Genomic DNA, 19,945 nt, shown 5'->3' on the forward strand with positions numbered 1-19,945 from the left:
CCGTGGACTCAGCGTGTCATTAAAAAGAAATAATATTTTTAAACATACAATGTGAATTAGCTGCTATTTCAAAGCTTTCTATAGCCCTAACAGGCTAAGTAAATAAATATTTAATTCCTACTGCTAACAATATATGATTATTTAACACATACATTTTTAAAATAGTACATATAAGCAAAACAATGCAATAAACGACCACATAAAATATAGCAAACAATATATAGTAATATTCCAAAGAGCAAACGCGCTAAACGAACACAATCTCCATTTGACAGGCTTCTCGAATACGTGTGTTTAAATAGATCGCAAACTTTGCAATATCAACAGATTCTACACACATAAACAAATAACAAGCGGATAGCCAGCTGAGCAGTACAATCACAATCAAGTGCTCATTCTAATCTACAGTCGCTAGCCGCTGCCAGTGCCTTACACAAGGAAAAACCCATATGATTTTCGAGGAAGTTCAATGTTAAAGCAGCCAATTGGGAGGTGGATTACAATGGCCAATCACTATGTAGAAAGAAAACGCCAATAGTAAAGCACTTTGTATGAACCATATGGAGAATGTTGATGTTTCGAGGCAGAATAGAAATATTAATAGGTGTGTGTTGTGTTTACTGTTTGTTTTTTTTTGTCTGTCATTTTCCCGTGTTTGCCTCCCCTGTGATGGAGGCACAGTTCCAGCTCCCACGTCCAGGCAGCAGCTGCAGCAGGAGATGGATACAACAAAGGCAGCAGCAGCAGTAGTACATGTAACAATAGCAGCAGCACTGCCCGCGCCCCTATGGAGTCTAGTGAGTTTCTCTCCCTCTACTAGGAATGCATACAAGCAGAAAGACAAAGGCTCTGTGATACTTTCATAGTACTGCCAGTAATGTTGGTAACCCCAGTATGCTATATAAATGCACACTGCAATGTGATTAATTATCCATATTATTAAAGTTTAAACCCATTAATAATCAATATAAAATTGAGCATAAGATTCAATAGAAAGCATATTTAGCTGCTGGTTATTCATTTTTTTTGTCACTGAGTATCCTGTCGTATTCCTATGCAGCAGTGCCAATTAGTATGTATTGCTTGCTGTTTGTTTATAAATGTGATGCACTAAATGTCTGCCATTTCCCAATTGTAAGACACTTTTAATTGGGCTTACTGTGTGAAGATATGAGTCACAGTTTCCTTGTAAATATGCTAACAGCAATTCCACTAATGTGGGAACATTTTTACACAGAATAAACAATGCTATACATGAGTATATACATTGTACGTTATTGCAACTGAAATATGTATGATTTTATTAACTGTTCCAGTACCAAGCACTATAACTATTACTTCTGGTGAAAGCAAGAAGGGCAATATGTTTTTTTGTTGTTGTTTTTTTTTAACACATAAAAAGCTTTCAGTCTTTTATAAATAACCTGTGCTGTCAAAGCCAATATTTAAAGAGACAGGCCAAAATTGAAATGTGAATAAATGCATTTCAATTTTACATAGAAGCATTTTTTTCAATACACGTCCTTTAGCAAAAATGCTTCTAGGAAAAGTTATTACTGTATCACTGGCATACACACATATGCTACCTGTGACTAGAGGATCAGGATTAAACCAACATGTCTGTTTAAAGAGCTGGCTATGGGATGTATTGCGTCAGTGAATACATCATGTGTGTTATACAAGTCACTGCTGACTCTAAGAAGGTGTGGTGTTTGAATGCTGGTGCATGGTGTTCTGTCAAAAAGTGTAACCCGTCAGAATGCGCAACCACCATCCAAGCGCATGCGCGCAATTAAGTCACCACATACTCCTTATTGTTGAACTACGCAAATTTCCAGCTGATTTGCGGTGACGTCATTGCCAACAGATCACCAGTGTTCTAGCGGCGTCTATGGTTTTAATGTTCAATTGCAATTCAAACTGTGATCTAAAGTGCGCTCTGTGTGCTAGTGAGTACAGTTACAGCAAGTAATACTATCAACGCCATCACTGTTACGAGTATGTTGTAGCTTTGATAGCCAACTAGTTAAAATAATGACAGTTATTGGTAATTTACTGTTGAAAACGGGTCTGTAGTCTAAAGCGTGGAGGCTGTTTTTACCGGTGTCACCCAGTAGTCGTTAAACAATTAATTTCTCGATGTTCGGCAAAGGGTTATATTTAAATTAAAATATTAAAGGTGGAAATATTAGAGGGATAGAAAACTCCAATTTTTTTCTTTCATGGTGTGGATAGAACATACAATTTTAAACAACTTTCCAATTTACTTCTATTATCAAATTAGCTTCATTTTCTTGTTATCCTTTGCTGAAGGAACAGCAATGCACTACTGGCAGCTAGATGAACACATCTAGTCAGCCAATCACAAGAGACAAATGTGCGGAAACCAATCAGAAGCTATCTCTCACTAGTGTATGATATGTGCGTATTATTTTTCAACAAGGGATACCAAGAGAACAAAGCACATTTGAAAATGGAAGTGAATTTAAAAATGTCTCTCAATTACATGCTCTATCTGAATCATGAAGATTTAATTTTGACTTCCCTATTCCTTTAAGTGAATAGTGTGACTAGTCTCCACGTGTCTGACACTGAATGTGTCACTGTCCAGCTGTCTATTTTATTATGTTGATAAACTGAGTAACAAACACCAGTAAAGTTGTCTTGTGTGCATTCTTGCTACGATCCATAGAGGAAAAGCAAAACAAATCTCTTGATGTGCACAACAAGCAGCTAGGGGAATAGCTGGCAACAAGTCTCCTGTTGAAATTTGCTACCCCAGTGTCTTGTGCCAATGCGCAAACACCAAATTTGCACGTTTTGACGGGTTCCAGCTGATTTGAAATTATGTCATTGCGTGCATAATAAGCACGGTGGGTTACACATTCCAAAGAGTTTCATTTTTTGACAGAACACCGACGCTCGCAGCATATGTGTGTATGCCACTGAAAAACAGTAATTCATTTTGCTGGAAGCATTTTTGCTAATCAAAGTATATTGCAAGAATGCTTCTTTTTAAATTTAAATGTGTCAATTTATATTTCAATTGTGACCTTTTCTATCGTTATTTTATGTTGGTTAATTTATGGTATCTTTTGCGTGTAATTTTTTTTGATTAAAGCATAGTATAGGAATTCAGTAGTTAGGTTAAAATATTCTGATTAAAATAGGGCTCGACAAACCCAGGTGCTAAGAAGCTATTGGTTCTTAAAATTAGGCTATGGTGCCCTCATTTAGATGTGGCAAGAAACCAATGAATGCCTCTTACTTCTTCTCTCTGCTGGCTGCAACCAGTGCACCCAAAATTTAGCTTGGTGCAGCTTGATCCTTTCTAGGCTTCACAGCTGTAAAATACAAATCAAGCTTTTATTTGGTTCTTATAAAATGTATGTGTGTAATTAATGTGTATGTATATATAAGCAAAAGAAAAAAAGACGTACTCCTTTCCAGCCCTAGACCATTTATTAAAGTGATAGAAGCTAACGAAAAAATGAGCTTCTATCACTTTAAGAAATGGCTTAGTGCTGGAAAGGAGTTTGTCTTTTTCTTTCTTCTTCTTTTTCTTAACCCCTTAGTGACCAGAGCACTTTTCCATTTTCTGACCGTTTGGGACCAGGGCTATTTTTACATTTCTGCTGTGTTTGTGTTTAGCTGTAATTTTCCTCTTACTCATTTACTGTACCCACACATATACAGTTTTTTTCGCCATTAAATGGACTTTCTAAAGTTACCATTATTTTTATCATATCTTATAATTTACTATAACATTTTTTATAAAATATGATGAAAAATGGAAAATAACACTTTCTCTAACTTTGACCCCCAAAATCTGTTACACATCTACAACCACCAAAAAACACCATGCTAAATAGTTTATAAATTTTGTCCTGAGTTTAGAAATACCCAATGTTTACATGTTCTTTGCTTTTTTTGCTAGTTATAGGGCAATAAGTACAAGTAGCACTTTGCTATTTCCAAACATTTTTTTTCAAAATTAGCAATAGTTACATTGGAACACTGATATCTGTCAGGAATCCCTGAATAACCCTTCACAAGTATATATATTTTTTTTTTAGTAGACAACCCAACGTATTGATCTAGGTCCATTTTGGTATATTTAATGCCACCATTTCACTGTAAAATGCGATCAAATAAAAAGAATCGTTCACTTTTTCACAAACTTTTTAGGTTTCTCACTGAAATTATTTACAAACAGCTTGTGCAATTATGGCACAAATGGTTGTAAATGCTTCTCTGGGATCCCCTTTGTTCAGAAATAGCAGACATATATGACTTTGGCATTGCTTTTTGGTTATTAGAAGGCCGCTAAATGCCGCTGCGCACCACACTTGTATTATGCCCAGCAGTGACAGGGTTAATTAGGTAGCTTGTAGGGAGCTTAAAGGGTTAATTTTAGCTTTAGTGTAGAGATCAGCCTCCCACCTGACACATCCCACCCCCTGATCTCTCCCAAACAGCTCTCTTCCCTCCCCCACCCCACAATTGTCCCCGCCATCTTAAGTAACATAGTAACATAGTAGATAAGGTTGAAAAAAGACTGAAGTCCATCGAGTTCAACCTATACAAATCTAAAATACTTACAAAAAGCTCCAGTTAAGCTTAAATAACCCCATTAAAATATTACCCATTTAATACTAGCAATCATATCCATGAATTTTGTTTATATACAGAAATTTATCCAGACTATTTTTAAATGTATCTATGGTATTGGCATTCACTACCTCCTTTGGTAATGAGTTCCACAATTTTATTGCTTCTACAGTGAAAAAACGTTTCCGTTGCAGGAAATTAAATCTCCTTTCCTCCAACCTTAAATTATGACCTCTTGTCAGAAACAATTTTCTTGGAATAAACAGAGCTTCTGCCATCTCTGTATATGGGCCTTGAATATATTTATATAAAGTAATCATGTCACCTCTCAAGCGCTTTTTTTCTAAAGAAAACAGACCCAGTTTGGCTAGCCTCTCCTCATAGGTTAATTTCTCCAATCCCCTTATTAGCTTTGTGGCCCTTCTCTGAACTTTTTCTAGTTCTGCAATATCTTTTTTAGCAATTGGTCCCCAGAACTGCACTCCAAACTCAAGGTGAGGTCTTACCAGGGCTTTATATAATGACAGAATTATGCTTTCCTCCCTTGAATCAATGCCTCTTTTAATACATGCTAGTATCTTATTAGCCTTTGAAGCCGCTGCCCTGCATTGTGCACCCATCTTTAGCTTGTTATCTATTACTACTCCCAAATCCCTTTCCTCCTGTGTTTGGCTAAGTCTTGTCCCATTTAAAAAATACGTAGCCTGCTTATTTTTACTTCCAAAATGTAGAACCTTGCATTTTTCCGTATTAAATCTCATTTTCCATTCACTTGCCCATAGTTCTAATTTTAGCAAATCCCTTTGTAAAGAGAGTTCGTCCTGCTCTGACCTTATGACCTTACTTAACTTAGTATCATCTGCAAAAATAGAGATGTCGCTATTTAATCCTTGCTCCAAGTCATTTATAAAAATATTAAAAAGAGCAGGGCCCAGTACTGATCCCTGGGGGACACCACTGATTACCTTTGTCCAATCTGAGTATGATCCATTTACTACTACTCGTTGCTCCCTATCTTTTATCCAGTTATATATCCATGAGCTAACATTTTCAGCTATTCCCAGTCCCTTAATTTTGTGCATTAATCTGTCATGTGGCACTGTATCAAATGCCTTTGCAAAATCTAAGTATATCACATCAACTGATTCCCCTTTATCTATATTTTTACTTACTTCCTCATAGAATCTAATTAGATTAGTTTGACATGATCTATTTCTCCTAAAGCCATGCTGATTAGAACTCATAATCTTGTTTACACGAATATGCTCATCAATATAATCCTTTATAATCCCTTCAAATATCTTCCCCACTATTGATGTCAGACTAACTGGTCTGTAGCTTCCTGGATCATCCCTGCTTCCCTTTTTGAAGAGTGGCACCACATCAGCTTTACGCCAATCCTGGGGTACCATGCCTGAGGATAATGAGTCTTGAAAAATTAAGAGTAAAGGTTTGTCTATAACAGTGCTAAGTTCCCTTAACAACCTTGGGTGTATTCCATCTGGGCCTGGAGTTTTATTTACCTTAATATTTTCCATTTTTTTCCTGATATTCTCTAAACAAAACCCAGTTAGTGGTATGGACTGGCATGTTCTATTCTGTTCCAAAGTATCATTCAATGGTTCCTCTCTTGTGTATACTGAAGAAAAAAACTGGTTTAGTACCTCAGCCTTCTCCCTGTCATTATTTATCATGCTACCCTCCACGCATTTTAATGTACCTATATTATCCTTCTTAGATTTTTTGCTATTTATGTACTTAAAGAACCTTTTAGGGTTAGACTTAGAATCCTTGGCAATTAATTTTTCATTTTCAATTTTGGCTAATTTGATTGCTTTTTTGCATGCTTTGTTACATTCCTTATAAATATTGTATGCTGAGTCTGTACTATTTTCTTTTAATAATTTAAATGCCCTACGTTTTTTCCTAATTTCTCTTAACACATTTTTATTTAGCCATAACGGCTTTGTTTTTTTATTTTTATTTTTATAACCATATGGTATGTGTTGATATGTATATTTATTTAACACATTTTTAAATATTATCCATTTATTCTCTGTATTTTTATTAGAAAATACATTGTCCCAATTTATATTATTTAATGATTTCCTTAAATCATTGAATTTTGCTTTCTTGAAATTAAAAGTCTTAGTTAAGCCTTTAAAACACTGCATTTGAAAATAGATTTCAAATGTGACCATGTTATGATCACTGTTACCCAAATGTTCTTTAACTTCTATGTTTGATATTATATCTGTATTGTTTGATAGCACTAAATCCAATATAGCTTTACTCCTAGTTGGTGCCTCTATTAATTGTGACAAGAAGTTATCCCTGAGAACATTTAAAAATCTATCCCCCTTAGCTGAATTACAAGTTTCATTGGCCCAGTTTATATCAGGGTAGTTAAAATCTCCCATAATTACAGCACTGTTATTAGCAGCCTTACCTATATGGATAAGTAGTTGAGTTTCCTCCGGGTCACTAATGTTGGGAGCCTTGTAGCATGTTCCTAGTAATATTTTTTTAGGATTTCCCCCCCACTCTTTATTTCAACCCACAGGGTCTCTACATTGTCACTTGTATCATAAATATCTTCCCTTATTGTAGGTTGAAGGCTAGGTTTAATATACATGCAGATTCCTCCACCCCTTTTATTATTCCTGTCCCTCCTAAATAATGTATACCCCTCTAAGTTAACTGCCCAGTCATGTGAATCATCCCACCAAGTTTCAGTTATACTGATAACATCATAGTCCTCTTCTGCAACTAAGAGCGTCAGCTCCCCCATTTTACCTGTCATGCTTCTTGCATTTGTTGTCATACATTTAATTTCATGTGCTTTCTGCTGCTACTTGGTGTGCTTTCCTCTATATTTTCTAATGTGACATTTCTTAAGTCATCCGATATTAAGGGATTGTCATATTCACAGACTGATCTCTCTGTTCTATTTTGTTCTAACTGACCCTCCCCCCCTTTGCCTAGTTTTAGCTCTCTTCCCTCCCCCACCCCACAATTGTCCCCGCCATCTTAAGTACTGGCAGAAAGTCTGCCAGTACAAAAATAAAAGGCTTTTTTTATTTTTTTATTCTGCTGTGTAAGATCCCCCGCCCCAAAGAGCTCTCTAACCCTCTCCCCCACTAACTATTTGCCAACATTTTGGGTACTGTCAGCTGTCTGCCAGTACCAACTTTGCAATCAAATGTGGCTTTTTTTTTTTTTTTAAATTCCACTTTTTCTGTAGTGTAGTTGCCCCCCTCCATACCCTACCCCCTCCCCCTCCCAGATCCCTTTTTAAAAGTTATTTCCCACCTCCTCTGCCACCCACTACCCTCTCCCACCACTTCAAATTTCCCCACTGCGGCTGCCAGATCGCACGCGCACGCCCCACCCCCGCGGGCACCCGACAGTCTCTACAATTGACACCGGAAGTTTGCCAGCGATGGGCCGCCCACCCGCCTTCCTGCAGGTGCTCCCACCCACCATCGATGGATCGGTGTGCCAAAAGGTTTCTAATTTACTCCTATTATCAATTTTTCTTTGTTCTCTTGGTATCTTTATTTGAAAAGGCAGGAATGTAAGATTACGAGCCAGCCCATCTTTGGTTCAGAACCTGGGTAGCGCTTGCTGATTGGTGGCTAAATGTAGCAATCTTTGTTTTCTGAGAAATTTCAATCTACTCATAATTTAAAGTAATAGAAAATGCTATTGCATTGTCTTTGTATTGTGTATTTGTGGATTATACAATTCTATTCCTTAAAAGGGACATTTTTAATGCAAATAGGACATGCCCTAATTCATTTTAGGTACTGTATTCACTGGAAGAACAGCAGAGAATGAGTAAGATCATTAATCCGCCCCATATATGCTTCCATGTCTGGGGAAACTATGTTTCTATCCTTATCTGCCCCTGCTGCCTCTAAACTTCTCTCACTCCCTAACTCCTTCGGCCTCTCACAATCCAACCTATTCCCTACCTACCGTGATGGACACTCTATTGATCTGGTATTCTCCTATCTCTGCTCTCTCTGATGTTGCCTGTCGACCATTTCCCATCTCTGACCACCATCTGCTCACCTTTAATCCCAATATAGATGCTAAACCTACTTCCCCCTCTCGCCCCCGCACCAGTAGAAATCTGCACACTGTGGACCCTCCCCAACTCTCCAATCTTATTCATATACCCCTCTCCCACACTTCCACGATATCCTGCCCTGACCTTGCTATAACCTACTATAAAAATACTCTCTCCGCTGCACTTGACACTCGCTCTGCCGCAACTTCGCAAAGCCCCACGTCGTCAGCTCCTGCCCTGGCACTCCCAACAAACATGCTACCTACAAAAATGCTCACGCACCGCTGTACATGCCTGGAGGAAATCCCGCTCTGAACCTGATTTCCTGCACTATAAGTTCACTCTTTACTCTTACACCTCTGCCCTTCGCTTAGCTAAGCAAACATACTTCTCTTCTCTTCCACTCACTCTTCAAACCCTAAAAGACTCTTCTCCATCTTCAACTCTCTCCTCTACCCACCTGCACTAACCCCCTCATCTGCATTCAGTGCACAAGATCTTGCTGACTATTTTTTTCAATAAAACACTTGCCATCCGAAGAAACATCCCAACACAAACCTGCAATCTCCCAACTTCACTCCCAGTCACCCCCTCTGCCACTCTCTGCACCCTCCTCCCAACCACTGAGAGCGAAGTGGCTTCCCTTTTGTCTTCCTCTCACCTCACTACCTGCCCACTTGACCCCATTCCTTCACATCTAATTTCCCCTCTGTCTCCCACCCTCACTCCGGCTCTTACTCACATATTCAAACTATCCCTTTCTACCGGCTCATTCCCTGCCTCCTTCAAACATGCAAAGGTCACCCCCATCCTCAAAAAACCCTCCCTTGACCCTAACTCCCCTGCAAACTACCGCCCCATATCACTGCTCCCGCTAGCTTCAAAATTACTTGAAAAACTAGTTTTCAATCGCCTAACCCAATTCCTGTCCTCCAACTCATTGCTCGACCCCCTGCAATCTGGCTTCCGTCCCCAACATTCAACTGAGACTGCCCTCACCAAGGTTACTAACGATCTCCTTTCTGCTAAAAACAAAGGCTACTACTCTATACTCATCTTACTGGACCTCTCTGCTGCTTTTGACACTGTTGACCATCCCCTTCTACAGACTCTCAGCTCTCTTGGGGTCTGTGACACTGCCCTCTCCTGGATTCACTCCTCTCTCTCTAACAGATCCTTCGCCGTCTCTTCTGCTGCTGACTCCTTCTCTCTTTTGCCTCTGTCTGTTGGAGTACCTCAAGGCTCTGTCCTGGGTCCTCTATTCTTCTCTATTTACACTTTTTCACTGCGTAAACTTATCAACAGCTATGGCTTCAGCTATCATCTCTATACTGATGATACCCAGATCTACCTTTCCACCCCGGCACTGTCTCCTTCTGTCAATTTTCACATCAGCGACTGTTTATCTGGCATTTCCTCCTGGATCGCCTCTCACCACCTAAGTATAAACCTGTCCAAGACCAAACTACTTCTAATTCCCCCCTCTAACTCTACTCCAGTTTCTAATTTTTCCATCACTGTTGGCGGCACCACTATCTCCCCATCACCCCAAGTCCGCTGCCTTGGAGTCACGCTTGACTCAAATCTGTCCTTCATTTCCCACATCCAATTGCTCTCTTCATCCTGCCGCAACCACCTACGCAATATCTCCAAAATTCGTCCGTTTCTAAGTGCTGAAACTACTAAACAGCTAATCCACTCCCTGGTAATTTCCCGACTTGACTACTGTAACCACTTACTAACTGGCCTCCCTCTCTCCCGCCTCTCTCCCCTCAAATCCATCCTTAATGCATCTGCCAGACTAATCCACCTCTCCCGACGCTCTGTTTCTGCTGCACCTCTCTGTGAGTCCTTTCGCTGGCTCCCCATTCACAACAGAGTTAAATTCAAAATTCTCACCCTGACCTACAAAGCCCTCACCAATGCTGCCCACCCTACCTGTCCTCACTTATCAACAAATACACTCCTGCCCGCCCCCTAAGATCCAACAATGACCTGCTTCTTGCATCCTCTACCATCACCTCCTCTCATGCTAGACTACAGGACTTCTCTCGGGCGGCACCAACCCTCTGGAACGCACTTCCTCGTGCTGTCAGACTTGCCCCTAACCGCTCCTCCTTTAAACGTTCCCTAAAGACCTTTCTGTTCAGGGAAGCTTATCACCCGACTTATTAACATACTAACTTCACTTAACTAACAGCTGCCCTCTATCTCCTCACTAATATCATTCTCATCTTTGCAGTCCCCACCTCCTGTTTCCCATCCTACCCATCGAGATTGTAAGTTCCCACGGGAATAGGGCCCTCAATTCCCCGTGTTTTTTTTTTCTGTAAAATTGTCGTATTGTTTCTCCATTGTACTGTTATCCTTGTACCCATGGGCAGCGCTGCGGAATCTGTTGGCGCTTTATAAATAAAGAATAATAATAAATAATAATAATCTTGAGTTTTGTGTACAGTTCTGGAGGCTATAAACAAACTGAGATCTGTGCAAAGAAAGGCTACTAAAATGGTACATGGTCTAAAAAAATAAAACTTACCAGGAGAGGCTCAGTGATCTAAATATTAGTAAAGCTGAGGCTATGAGTATTTTTCATAAAAAGAAAAATTCAAGAACAAGGGGTCATGAGCTGAAGGGTAGTAGATTCGGGGTAATTTACAGAAGCACTTCTTTACAGAAAGGGTGATTGATTCATCAAATAAACTTCCACAAGAGTTGGCAATCACAAACACTGTGGGGGACTTCAAGAATGCCTGGGATAAGCATAAGGCTATCCATGATCTAGATACTAGACTTTTAGAAAATATTGGGCAGACTTTGTGAGGCTATGGTTCTTATCTACGTCAAAATCTATGTTTCTTTTAGAATGCAACAGGTAAATCATAATCAAGGTTGAGTCAGGTTTCATTGGTTCATAGGAGGTTAAATAATTTGGAAATAGACCAAAGGAGAAGTTTACTCCATATGCACCATTTGTTCCTGTAGACATAAGAGACTTGTGCTGTAGATGTGTGTTATTGTTTATTGTATGTTGGCTCCAGCAATTGCAGAGGATCAGTGTGGAATACACAAGATTCAAACACTCAGCAGATGAGGGAGCTAAGTTGGGAGGAAATTTCCTAAACAGCTAGAAGCTAACAAAATAAATAAAAGTGGTGGAAGTCTATTTTTTTACTTTACACTGCTTAGTGAAGTTCAATTCATTAAATGAAAGATGTAAAATTAAGAGAGACAATAGAATTACAACAGCTGCTATGTGGGAGAGACGAAGCTGCAATGAAGAAAATATGAATCAGTAAATATAATGAACATAAACATTTCCAAGGACACTTGTTTTGAAGCATTCGTAAAGCAAATATTAAAGTGAAGGTAAATTTTGATGAATGAAAGTCTGTTTTTTTAAAAATACTATTAAAAACAGGGGCACTTTCATTCATCAAAGTTTACAAAGCAGCCGTTTTGATTAAAAACTTACCTTTGTATTTTTCACAGCCAGAGCAGCTTCCCCCCTCCTTGAAATCCTCTCTTCACACGTCGGCAATGACTAATAATCACAGCAAGGCCTCAGGCAATAACCACCCTGGGGGAGGCTGTGATTGGAGGAAGCCGGATTAGTCATTGCTGACGTGTGAGGAGAGGATTTCCAGGAGGGGAAAGCTGCTTTAGCTGTGAAAAGAAAAAAAGGTAATTTTTTAATCAAAACAGCTGCTTTGTAAACTTTGATGAATGAAAGTGCCCCTGTTTTAATAGTATTTTTAAAAAACGGGCTTTCATTCACCAAAGTTTACCTTCACTTTAAGATGGTATATCCTTGAAGTTCCATTAAGTCTTGTTAACTATTTGCAAACATTAGAAACAATCACTTAAATTCTAAACTTGTCTAAGTTGTTGTTTTTCTTTTATTAATTATTATTGGTTCCATATGGTTTCTTGGTAGTTTCATATATCCTTCCATATATTAAATATGTTGTTTGTTTTTACAATCTAAACTGTAAGATTTTTGTAACCGTTTGTATTTATCACTTTTATATTTATTGTGTTCCTTACAGCTTTGTGAACATCCAGAATGCTGAGTTTCAAAACTGACTGTGAACATTTAAAATGGCACAAGCAGAACTTTTTGGTCAGGATATTCCTATGTTTCACCTCTCTGCTTTCTGGGCCAGATGTCTAGTAGGGCTGTTGGCATTTGTATGTTTTACAAACAGCTATAATGGCAACTTTGTGTTTGATGACTCGGAAGCCATCATAAATAATAAGGTGAGTATCCAGGTATGAGTTCTCATATGTTAAATAACATTTAGTAATTAGCTAGAGCCAACTTTTATTAGAAATGATTCCTTAGTCACACTTATTGAATATGACATTGATTGTAATTACTAATTAAAACTACTCTCTAATAATAGCATACAATATCACATTACTGATTTTGTCCCTTTAACATATCCCAGAGTGTTCTACGTGTGTAGTTTCATGTTACTTCCTTACTGACGAAAATAAGATGGAAAAACTCAAGTTTCTATGGTTTATGAAAGCCCTACATTTAAATGAGGATTGTCTTATTGGTCAAATTTTCATCTGATTTAAATATGATTTACAAGAGAGTTAACTATTCCCTCCGCCTTAATGGGTTATAGACATCACACTAAAGTGTGAGACATTTTAATGATTCTGAAAAATTGCTATTTGCCACCTTGCCATTTTTGTAGGCAAGCTATCGGTTTTACATTTTTTATTATTATTGTCATTGCTTGGTGTGTCTGTGGTGTGCAAAATACATTTCCTTGAATGATCATGAAGTTTGTTTATTTGTTTTTTTTCTTCACAGTCCTTATACAGAAAACTGTAAATGATCATGCAATGCCATGCAGAGTGCTGCCTCTATCCCCTCAGAAAACAATCTGTCTATAAAAAAGTGTTTTTTATTTTTAGAATGTTATTTTTAATTCATTTTAATAGCTATAACCACTAGTGAATAATAATAATTGTATCTTACACAAGAAATATAGAAAGTAAAAGAAAAAAAAGGAATTATCATTGGAAAAAGTATATTAAGGCATTTCTCTGATATTCTCTGAATGTAGTATACAGGGAGTCTATAATATTGTTACTAAGGATATGCATTCAGATCTTTCGTTAGCATCTGAATGCCGAAAAAAGAAGGCCGCTCGTGGTATTCAGTTATTTTTGCAGCCGGATTTCTTTGTGTGTAAATGCAACACACTAAGATCTGGATTTGAAAAGATCTGTTGAAATTTCAACAGAAATCTGGCTCCAAAAAGACCCGAATGCCACGAGCAGCCACCGTCTTCCGCATTTGGATCCGAATATACATCCTTAATTGTTACTAATAACAGCAATAGAACCGACATTACCATGGGATTATATCTAATTCTAAATAAGAACCACTGTCTGGCATAGGTAAGATTATTGTGCACATATATATATATATATATATATATATATATATATATATATATATATATATATATATATATATAATGCATTGCGTATGTTGTTTGCAACATATAATATTGAATGGTACATTGGATATGTACAGGTTAAGATAAGATATTTTTACTGTTCCATGTGTTTAATTTGTTAATACAAATCTTATTTTATATCTTACCTGTTCCTTTTTTGTTTTTTTTAAGGATATTAGAGGAGAGACTCCTCTTAGTGATCTGTGGTTGCATGACTTCTGGGGTACGAAACTCAGCAGCAATGCTAGTCATAAGTCTTACAGACCTCTCACGGTGCTGACATTCAGGTAGGTACTGGACTAGGTTTGCACAGATTCATTATATCTCCATTGAATGGTTGTGAAATTAGTGCACAGACGCATTATAGTAATGGCAGTATGCAAATATAGCCTGTAAAAAAACAATTTATAGACCTGTGCATGAGCGAAAAATTTGCTTAGTCCAAAAGTTTCTGTTTGGAATTTTCCGTCAATTTGGGTTGTCAGATTTTTGTTAGTAGGTGTGTTCAGTTTGGCCAAATATTCGGATAATAATTTCGTTTGAAACTTTTATGTTTTGTTCAGTTGCATTAGCATCTATGGGAAACCCTCAAACATTTATTTTAGCAACAAAATTACACTGCTAGGAAATGCCCACAATGTAAAGACTGGGACACAAGAACATACGGGAACTAGAACAATATTTACAGTGAATTCAAACAATAAATTAAAATTAAAATCATTTGATAAATACAGTGATGTCAATTGTGTACTAGTGCTAACTTTTCCCACCAGCCTATTGTCTCTCCTTCTTCTAACATTTCACTTCCATAACTACAACCTTCTGTACAATCATACTTTTTTTTTATTGAACTCTTATTTTTTTTCCAACTTACTCATGCTAAAGTACTCCCATTCTTCACTTTTTCAAATACCTGCTCCATCACAAGTATTTTGTTACTTATCCTTGGGGACTCAATTCCCTTGGACACAGCGGCCAGCAGTTCCCTAAGGATGTGGCATTGATGTATGATGACCACCACAGAGCAGGAAGAGTAGGAGTGGCAGCAGCTTAACTAGGTAGGCAGTACACAAACTCCAAAAATATACCTTCAAGGGAGGAGGACAAACACATGTTTAGAGACCCTTGGACACAGCAGCTTACAATTAGCTGCGATTTTTTTACTTTAACTGATGATGACCACCACAGAGCAGGAAGGGCAGGAGCAGCAGCAGAGTTACTGAACAGGTAGATTTGGCATTGACTGATGAGTAGACATTAAAAGTTGACGTGTACATGGAGGCTGCTTGGTAACCTAAGACACCCTCCCGATCATACTAATAGGCTTGGAGCCAAACAATGTTAATTAAGCACCTACTCCTTCAGTAGTCCTCATTGTTCTTTTTATGTTTATGGGTGGCCTTTGATAACCCTTGCTGCTGATGCTGCTACTAGTTCTTGTATCGGTTGCCCTGCATATATCGTCCTGGTGGACATGGGACTGCCTGCTACAGCTGATGCTTAAGATGACCCTGCTGCTGCAACTGCCGCTGCTTCTCTAGATGTTTCAGCCGGAGGAGCAGACAATGGCCTTGAAAATTATTTTTGACTCTGTGAAACAGAGGCAACATAGCTTGTCCCATATCCGCTCATTAGACAAGTAGAAGCAGATAGTGACTCTGCGCTGGTAGTGACGGTGCTGGTACTACTTCTGGTGATGGTGGCAGCCAGAAACATTGTACACTCTGGCCGACTAACAAGTTTATGACAGAATAATTTGGTTTTTTTGGCTGGTGCCCCCACTGTAGTAGCAAATATGGTATCAATTAGATGAGGGTACAGTGAGATGTCCCCACTGTGTACAATATAGCCAGACACTAAGAAATGATTATTATATTAATTTTTGTTGTTGTTTATATATTTTCAACCCAAAGGAAAATGTATGCTAAATAGCTACTACTATGGTACAGTAGAGAGACTGTAGCAAACTGCCAGGTAACCACGGTGCCCCCCACTGCAATAGCAGTTATGGTTTCAATTAGCTGAAGGGTACTAGTAACATTTATATAATACCTCTAATAATATATCTATCTATAATATAAATTTATTTGTGAACTATAGAAAACAGAAATTAAAATAAAATGTGCAGTAACTCACACAAAGGGTTAAACTTAAATTATCCCCCCCCCCCACAAAGTAATAATATTTGTTAGCAAATCAGTCAGATCCTATAAAGATGAAACCTCATTTTTTATTTTATAGACCTCCCAGATTGGTAATAGGCCACTCTTGGACCTATGTGTAATAATATAATGCACTGGAGGTAAACTAGAATGATACAAAGCCACTCTTGGGCATGGTATATTAACAAAAAAAAAATTAAACATATTATATCAGTATATAATGTAAAGCAATAAATCTTAAGGTAACTTTTAGCAACTGATATAGTTTCTCATTTGTCGCGGGAGGTCACTCTTGGACCTAACAAAACTTAAAAGTTCTAGAGGAGGAAAATTGGCATTTGGAGTGGTCACTTTTGGACCTAGATATATATTAAAATATTAGCAACTGATATAATAAATTAAGTAAATTGGTAGTGATTTAATATGAGATGTTGCGCAACTACTGCGATGGCCACTCCTGGACCATAAAAAAAATAAATTATGTCAAATGTCTATGAATTGTAGTAGTTACTCTTGTAACCACTCTTAGTAGTAATATCTGGAGGTATATGATTATCTGTTGGGGGATATTATTCAATAAATATCTAACTGAAATATATAATTATTAGATGAGGACATGGATATAAGCTTAACAAAAGGGGACCAGTATTGCATATAAGTATTAACTCTAGCGTATAAGAGTTAATATGCAAATAGAGCAATGATACCCTCATATATGGATTGAGCGGGAAGTTGGCATGATAAGTGGGCGAATGCTAATTATGATGTAGCTTCAGAAACATCTAGAAAAACAAATTGGCTAGTTTAATAATGGTTAGGCTACTATTCTCAGAACAGAAGGTGAAGTTCACAGAAACATATAAGAATCCCTGAAATAAATATCTGAATCTGACCCACAGACTCGGCAGTCTGCAGGATTAGGACCGTTATATTAACTTGTATACTGTTAGGTACACTCTGGCTTCATAAGTTGGGGATATCTAGCTTTATACCTCCTTAAAAATGACAAAGATTTGATGCAGATGTCTCAATTTAAGCTTATGCCGTTATATTTTCCCTTTTTAGTGAGTAGCAACTGAATAAATCATGAAGGCATTAGCCAACTAACAGCTAAGAAAACTACTCCAGTATATATGAGACTCTAATCTGCTAAAAAGCTGAACCAGCCCTCCCTTGGTGTAGTTAAAGTCTAGATTTTGAAAAGTACCTACGTGTCGCCTTTTTTATTATCTCTGTCAGGGTACCTGTAAAGGTAACATTAAATAAACTGCAAATGTATAAAATAATTTAGTATTTAATTTTAGCTAATATCTAATTTGATATGAATTGGGTCTCACTATAGCCACTGACCCCCTCTCACTGCTCAAGACCTCTAAGAGAGCAAAAGGGATGATACAATGTGGTAATTATCACAGGCATGTTAATTACCCCTAACCCACTAAATACACATCTGGCCTGGGAACAAAGAAAGTTAACTTACATACATGTGGAATGCTGTGACTTAATCTTCATATAAGTTAATATTCTCCATACTTGATTATATTAACAACAAATATATATATATATATATATATATACACAAAACATGAAAGGGGGACTGCACTCTCATTATTAATAATTGGTTTTGTAATTTTCCCTATGGTTCTTGCACCCAGACTTGTCTGGGGTTAACTGCCTGTGACTCTGGGGACAGCACAGCTTCCTGTGAGTGCCGGTGAGCACCCAGGGGCTGAGCATGTTGCCAGGGTCATGGGATGTGTACCGGTCCGTTATGAGAGTGTAGTCCCTTTCCGTGTTTTGTATATGTCTAGGGTTAATTACATAAGCCTGTGCACCCTTCCCTTGTTCCCAGTTTGTTTGGATTTGAGAGCTTGCATTGTGTGGCTGTTTTAGGGTCCCAGGTATTGGAAAGGACCTTGACGTGGTGCCTGGGCTTGTCCCATTTGGCCAGATGCGGTAACTACCTTTCCATTTTTGCTTTTAAGTCTTGGCTGAGAGCTTGTAAGTGAGTGCTGGACTTTCTGTGTGTTTGTTTTTGTAATTTTCCCTATGGTTCTTGCACCCAGACCTGTCTGGGGTTAACTGTCTGTGACTCTGGGGACAGCACAGCTTCCTGTGAGTGCCGGTGAGCACCCAGGGCTGAGCATGTTGCAGGGTCCATGGGATGTGTACCCGGTCCGGTATGAGAGTGCAGTTCCCCCTTCCGTGTTTTGTATATGTCTAGGGTGATTACATAAGCCTGTGCACCCTTCCCTTGTTCCCAGCTTGTTTGGATTTGAGAGCTTGCATTGTGTGGCTGTTTTAGGGTCCCAGGTATTGGAAAAGACCTTGACATGGGGCCTGGGCTTGTCCCATTTGGCCAGAATGCGGTAACTAACCTTTCCATTTTTGCTTTTAAGTCTTGGCTGAGCGCTTGTGAGTGCTGGACTTTCTCTGTGGTGTGGTGTGTGTGTGTGCATGTATGTGTGTGTGTATGTGTGTGTATATATATATATATATATCTCTGAAACTTATAACGTATTAGATAAGCGTCTGCTGTATTAAATAGGTAACCCCATGTTTGGAATGTTAACTAACTACATAACCTTATTTTAAAATATATACCATAAATAACCACATATGTAAAATGTTTAACCAAATTGTTTCAAAATGGATAACATATTCTTATATTTTTCAGATATCTAATAAGTGCTGTAAAGTATACCATATTTTTATACACTCAGCAAGATATATACAGATATGCAATTCTTGTATTAATATGGGCTAATAATCCAATGTAAATATAGCTATATGAAATTACATCTGACTGCTACTCACGAGGTATGTCTATGATATAAAATGGTGACTCGGAAATGCAATATATATATATACCAGTATATTGCATGAACTTATATATTAATTAATATCATACTGAAGTATTAAATTATTAAAATCCTTTTAAATACCCTAATATTTTAAATGTATATGAATTAATATGGTACTAGAGATATACTCATCTTTAGTCTGAAAATACTCAGATTAAATAGTACTATATGGTCCCATATATGCTGAACATATAATTTATTAATATCAGGCAATAGTAAGTATATTAAAGATACATTTGGATATAATAATATTGTGCTCACAAAGCCGTTTTTCCTGTCATGTTGCCCTCTGGTGGTTTATGCGAGAATTGCAATCATAGGAGATTGTAGTATCAAATAACCATACATTCCCAGTAAGCAATGAAGGGACAAGCTTCAATAAGTGCGTATCCGAATATTCACCAATGATTACAAAATAGGGACGGGCTTATCACTTGATAAAAGCTCATGCAAGAGGAAAGAAAGGGGTCTTTTGCTGGAATTTTGACTGACTGATAAACTTGCTGCCTTTGGAACACAGTCTCTATAAGCAAAATTGGGCTAACCTTTCCTTATCCATAATTGCAATACCTCTCATATGAGGTGAACAGATGTATCTAAAAAAAGCTGAAGATTCTCATACTGGCTTATGTGGTAATGTATATGGTTATAATTTAATATTTTAAAGCAAATACATTTATTGTTGCTACATTTAATTTAAGCTGATGATTTAGATAAAAATATTTTTTATTAAACCACAAACCTCCTCCA

At 37.8% G+C, this 19,945-nt stretch overlaps 1 protein-coding gene across 2 annotated transcripts in view; it reads left to right on the forward strand.

Moving 5' to 3' along the window:
• The first annotated feature begins 562 nt into the window (after positions 1–562).
• Positions 563–19,945, forward strand: part of TMTC4 (transmembrane O-mannosyltransferase targeting cadherins 4) — a 270,820-nt gene continuing 251,437 nt past the window's right edge. Inside the window, exons 1-3 of one of the 2 annotated variants that reach the window (XM_053707811.1) lie at positions 563–604; positions 12,736–12,946; positions 14,341–14,456. In XM_053707811.1, the coding sequence (XP_053563786.1) occupies positions 12,788–12,946; positions 14,341–14,456 (275 nt within the window). In that variant the 5' untranslated portion in view covers positions 563–604; positions 12,736–12,787. Of the gene's footprint in view, positions 798–12,735; positions 12,947–14,340; positions 14,457–19,945 lie in introns of both variants that reach the window. The other variant, XM_053707810.1, reaches the window with a different exon arrangement.

This window comes from Bombina bombina, chromosome 3 (genome assembly GCF_027579735.1).
Source record: "Bombina bombina isolate aBomBom1 chromosome 3, aBomBom1.pri, whole genome shotgun sequence".
Classification (NCBI taxonomy): Eukaryota; Metazoa; Chordata; class Amphibia; order Anura; family Bombinatoridae; genus Bombina; species Bombina bombina.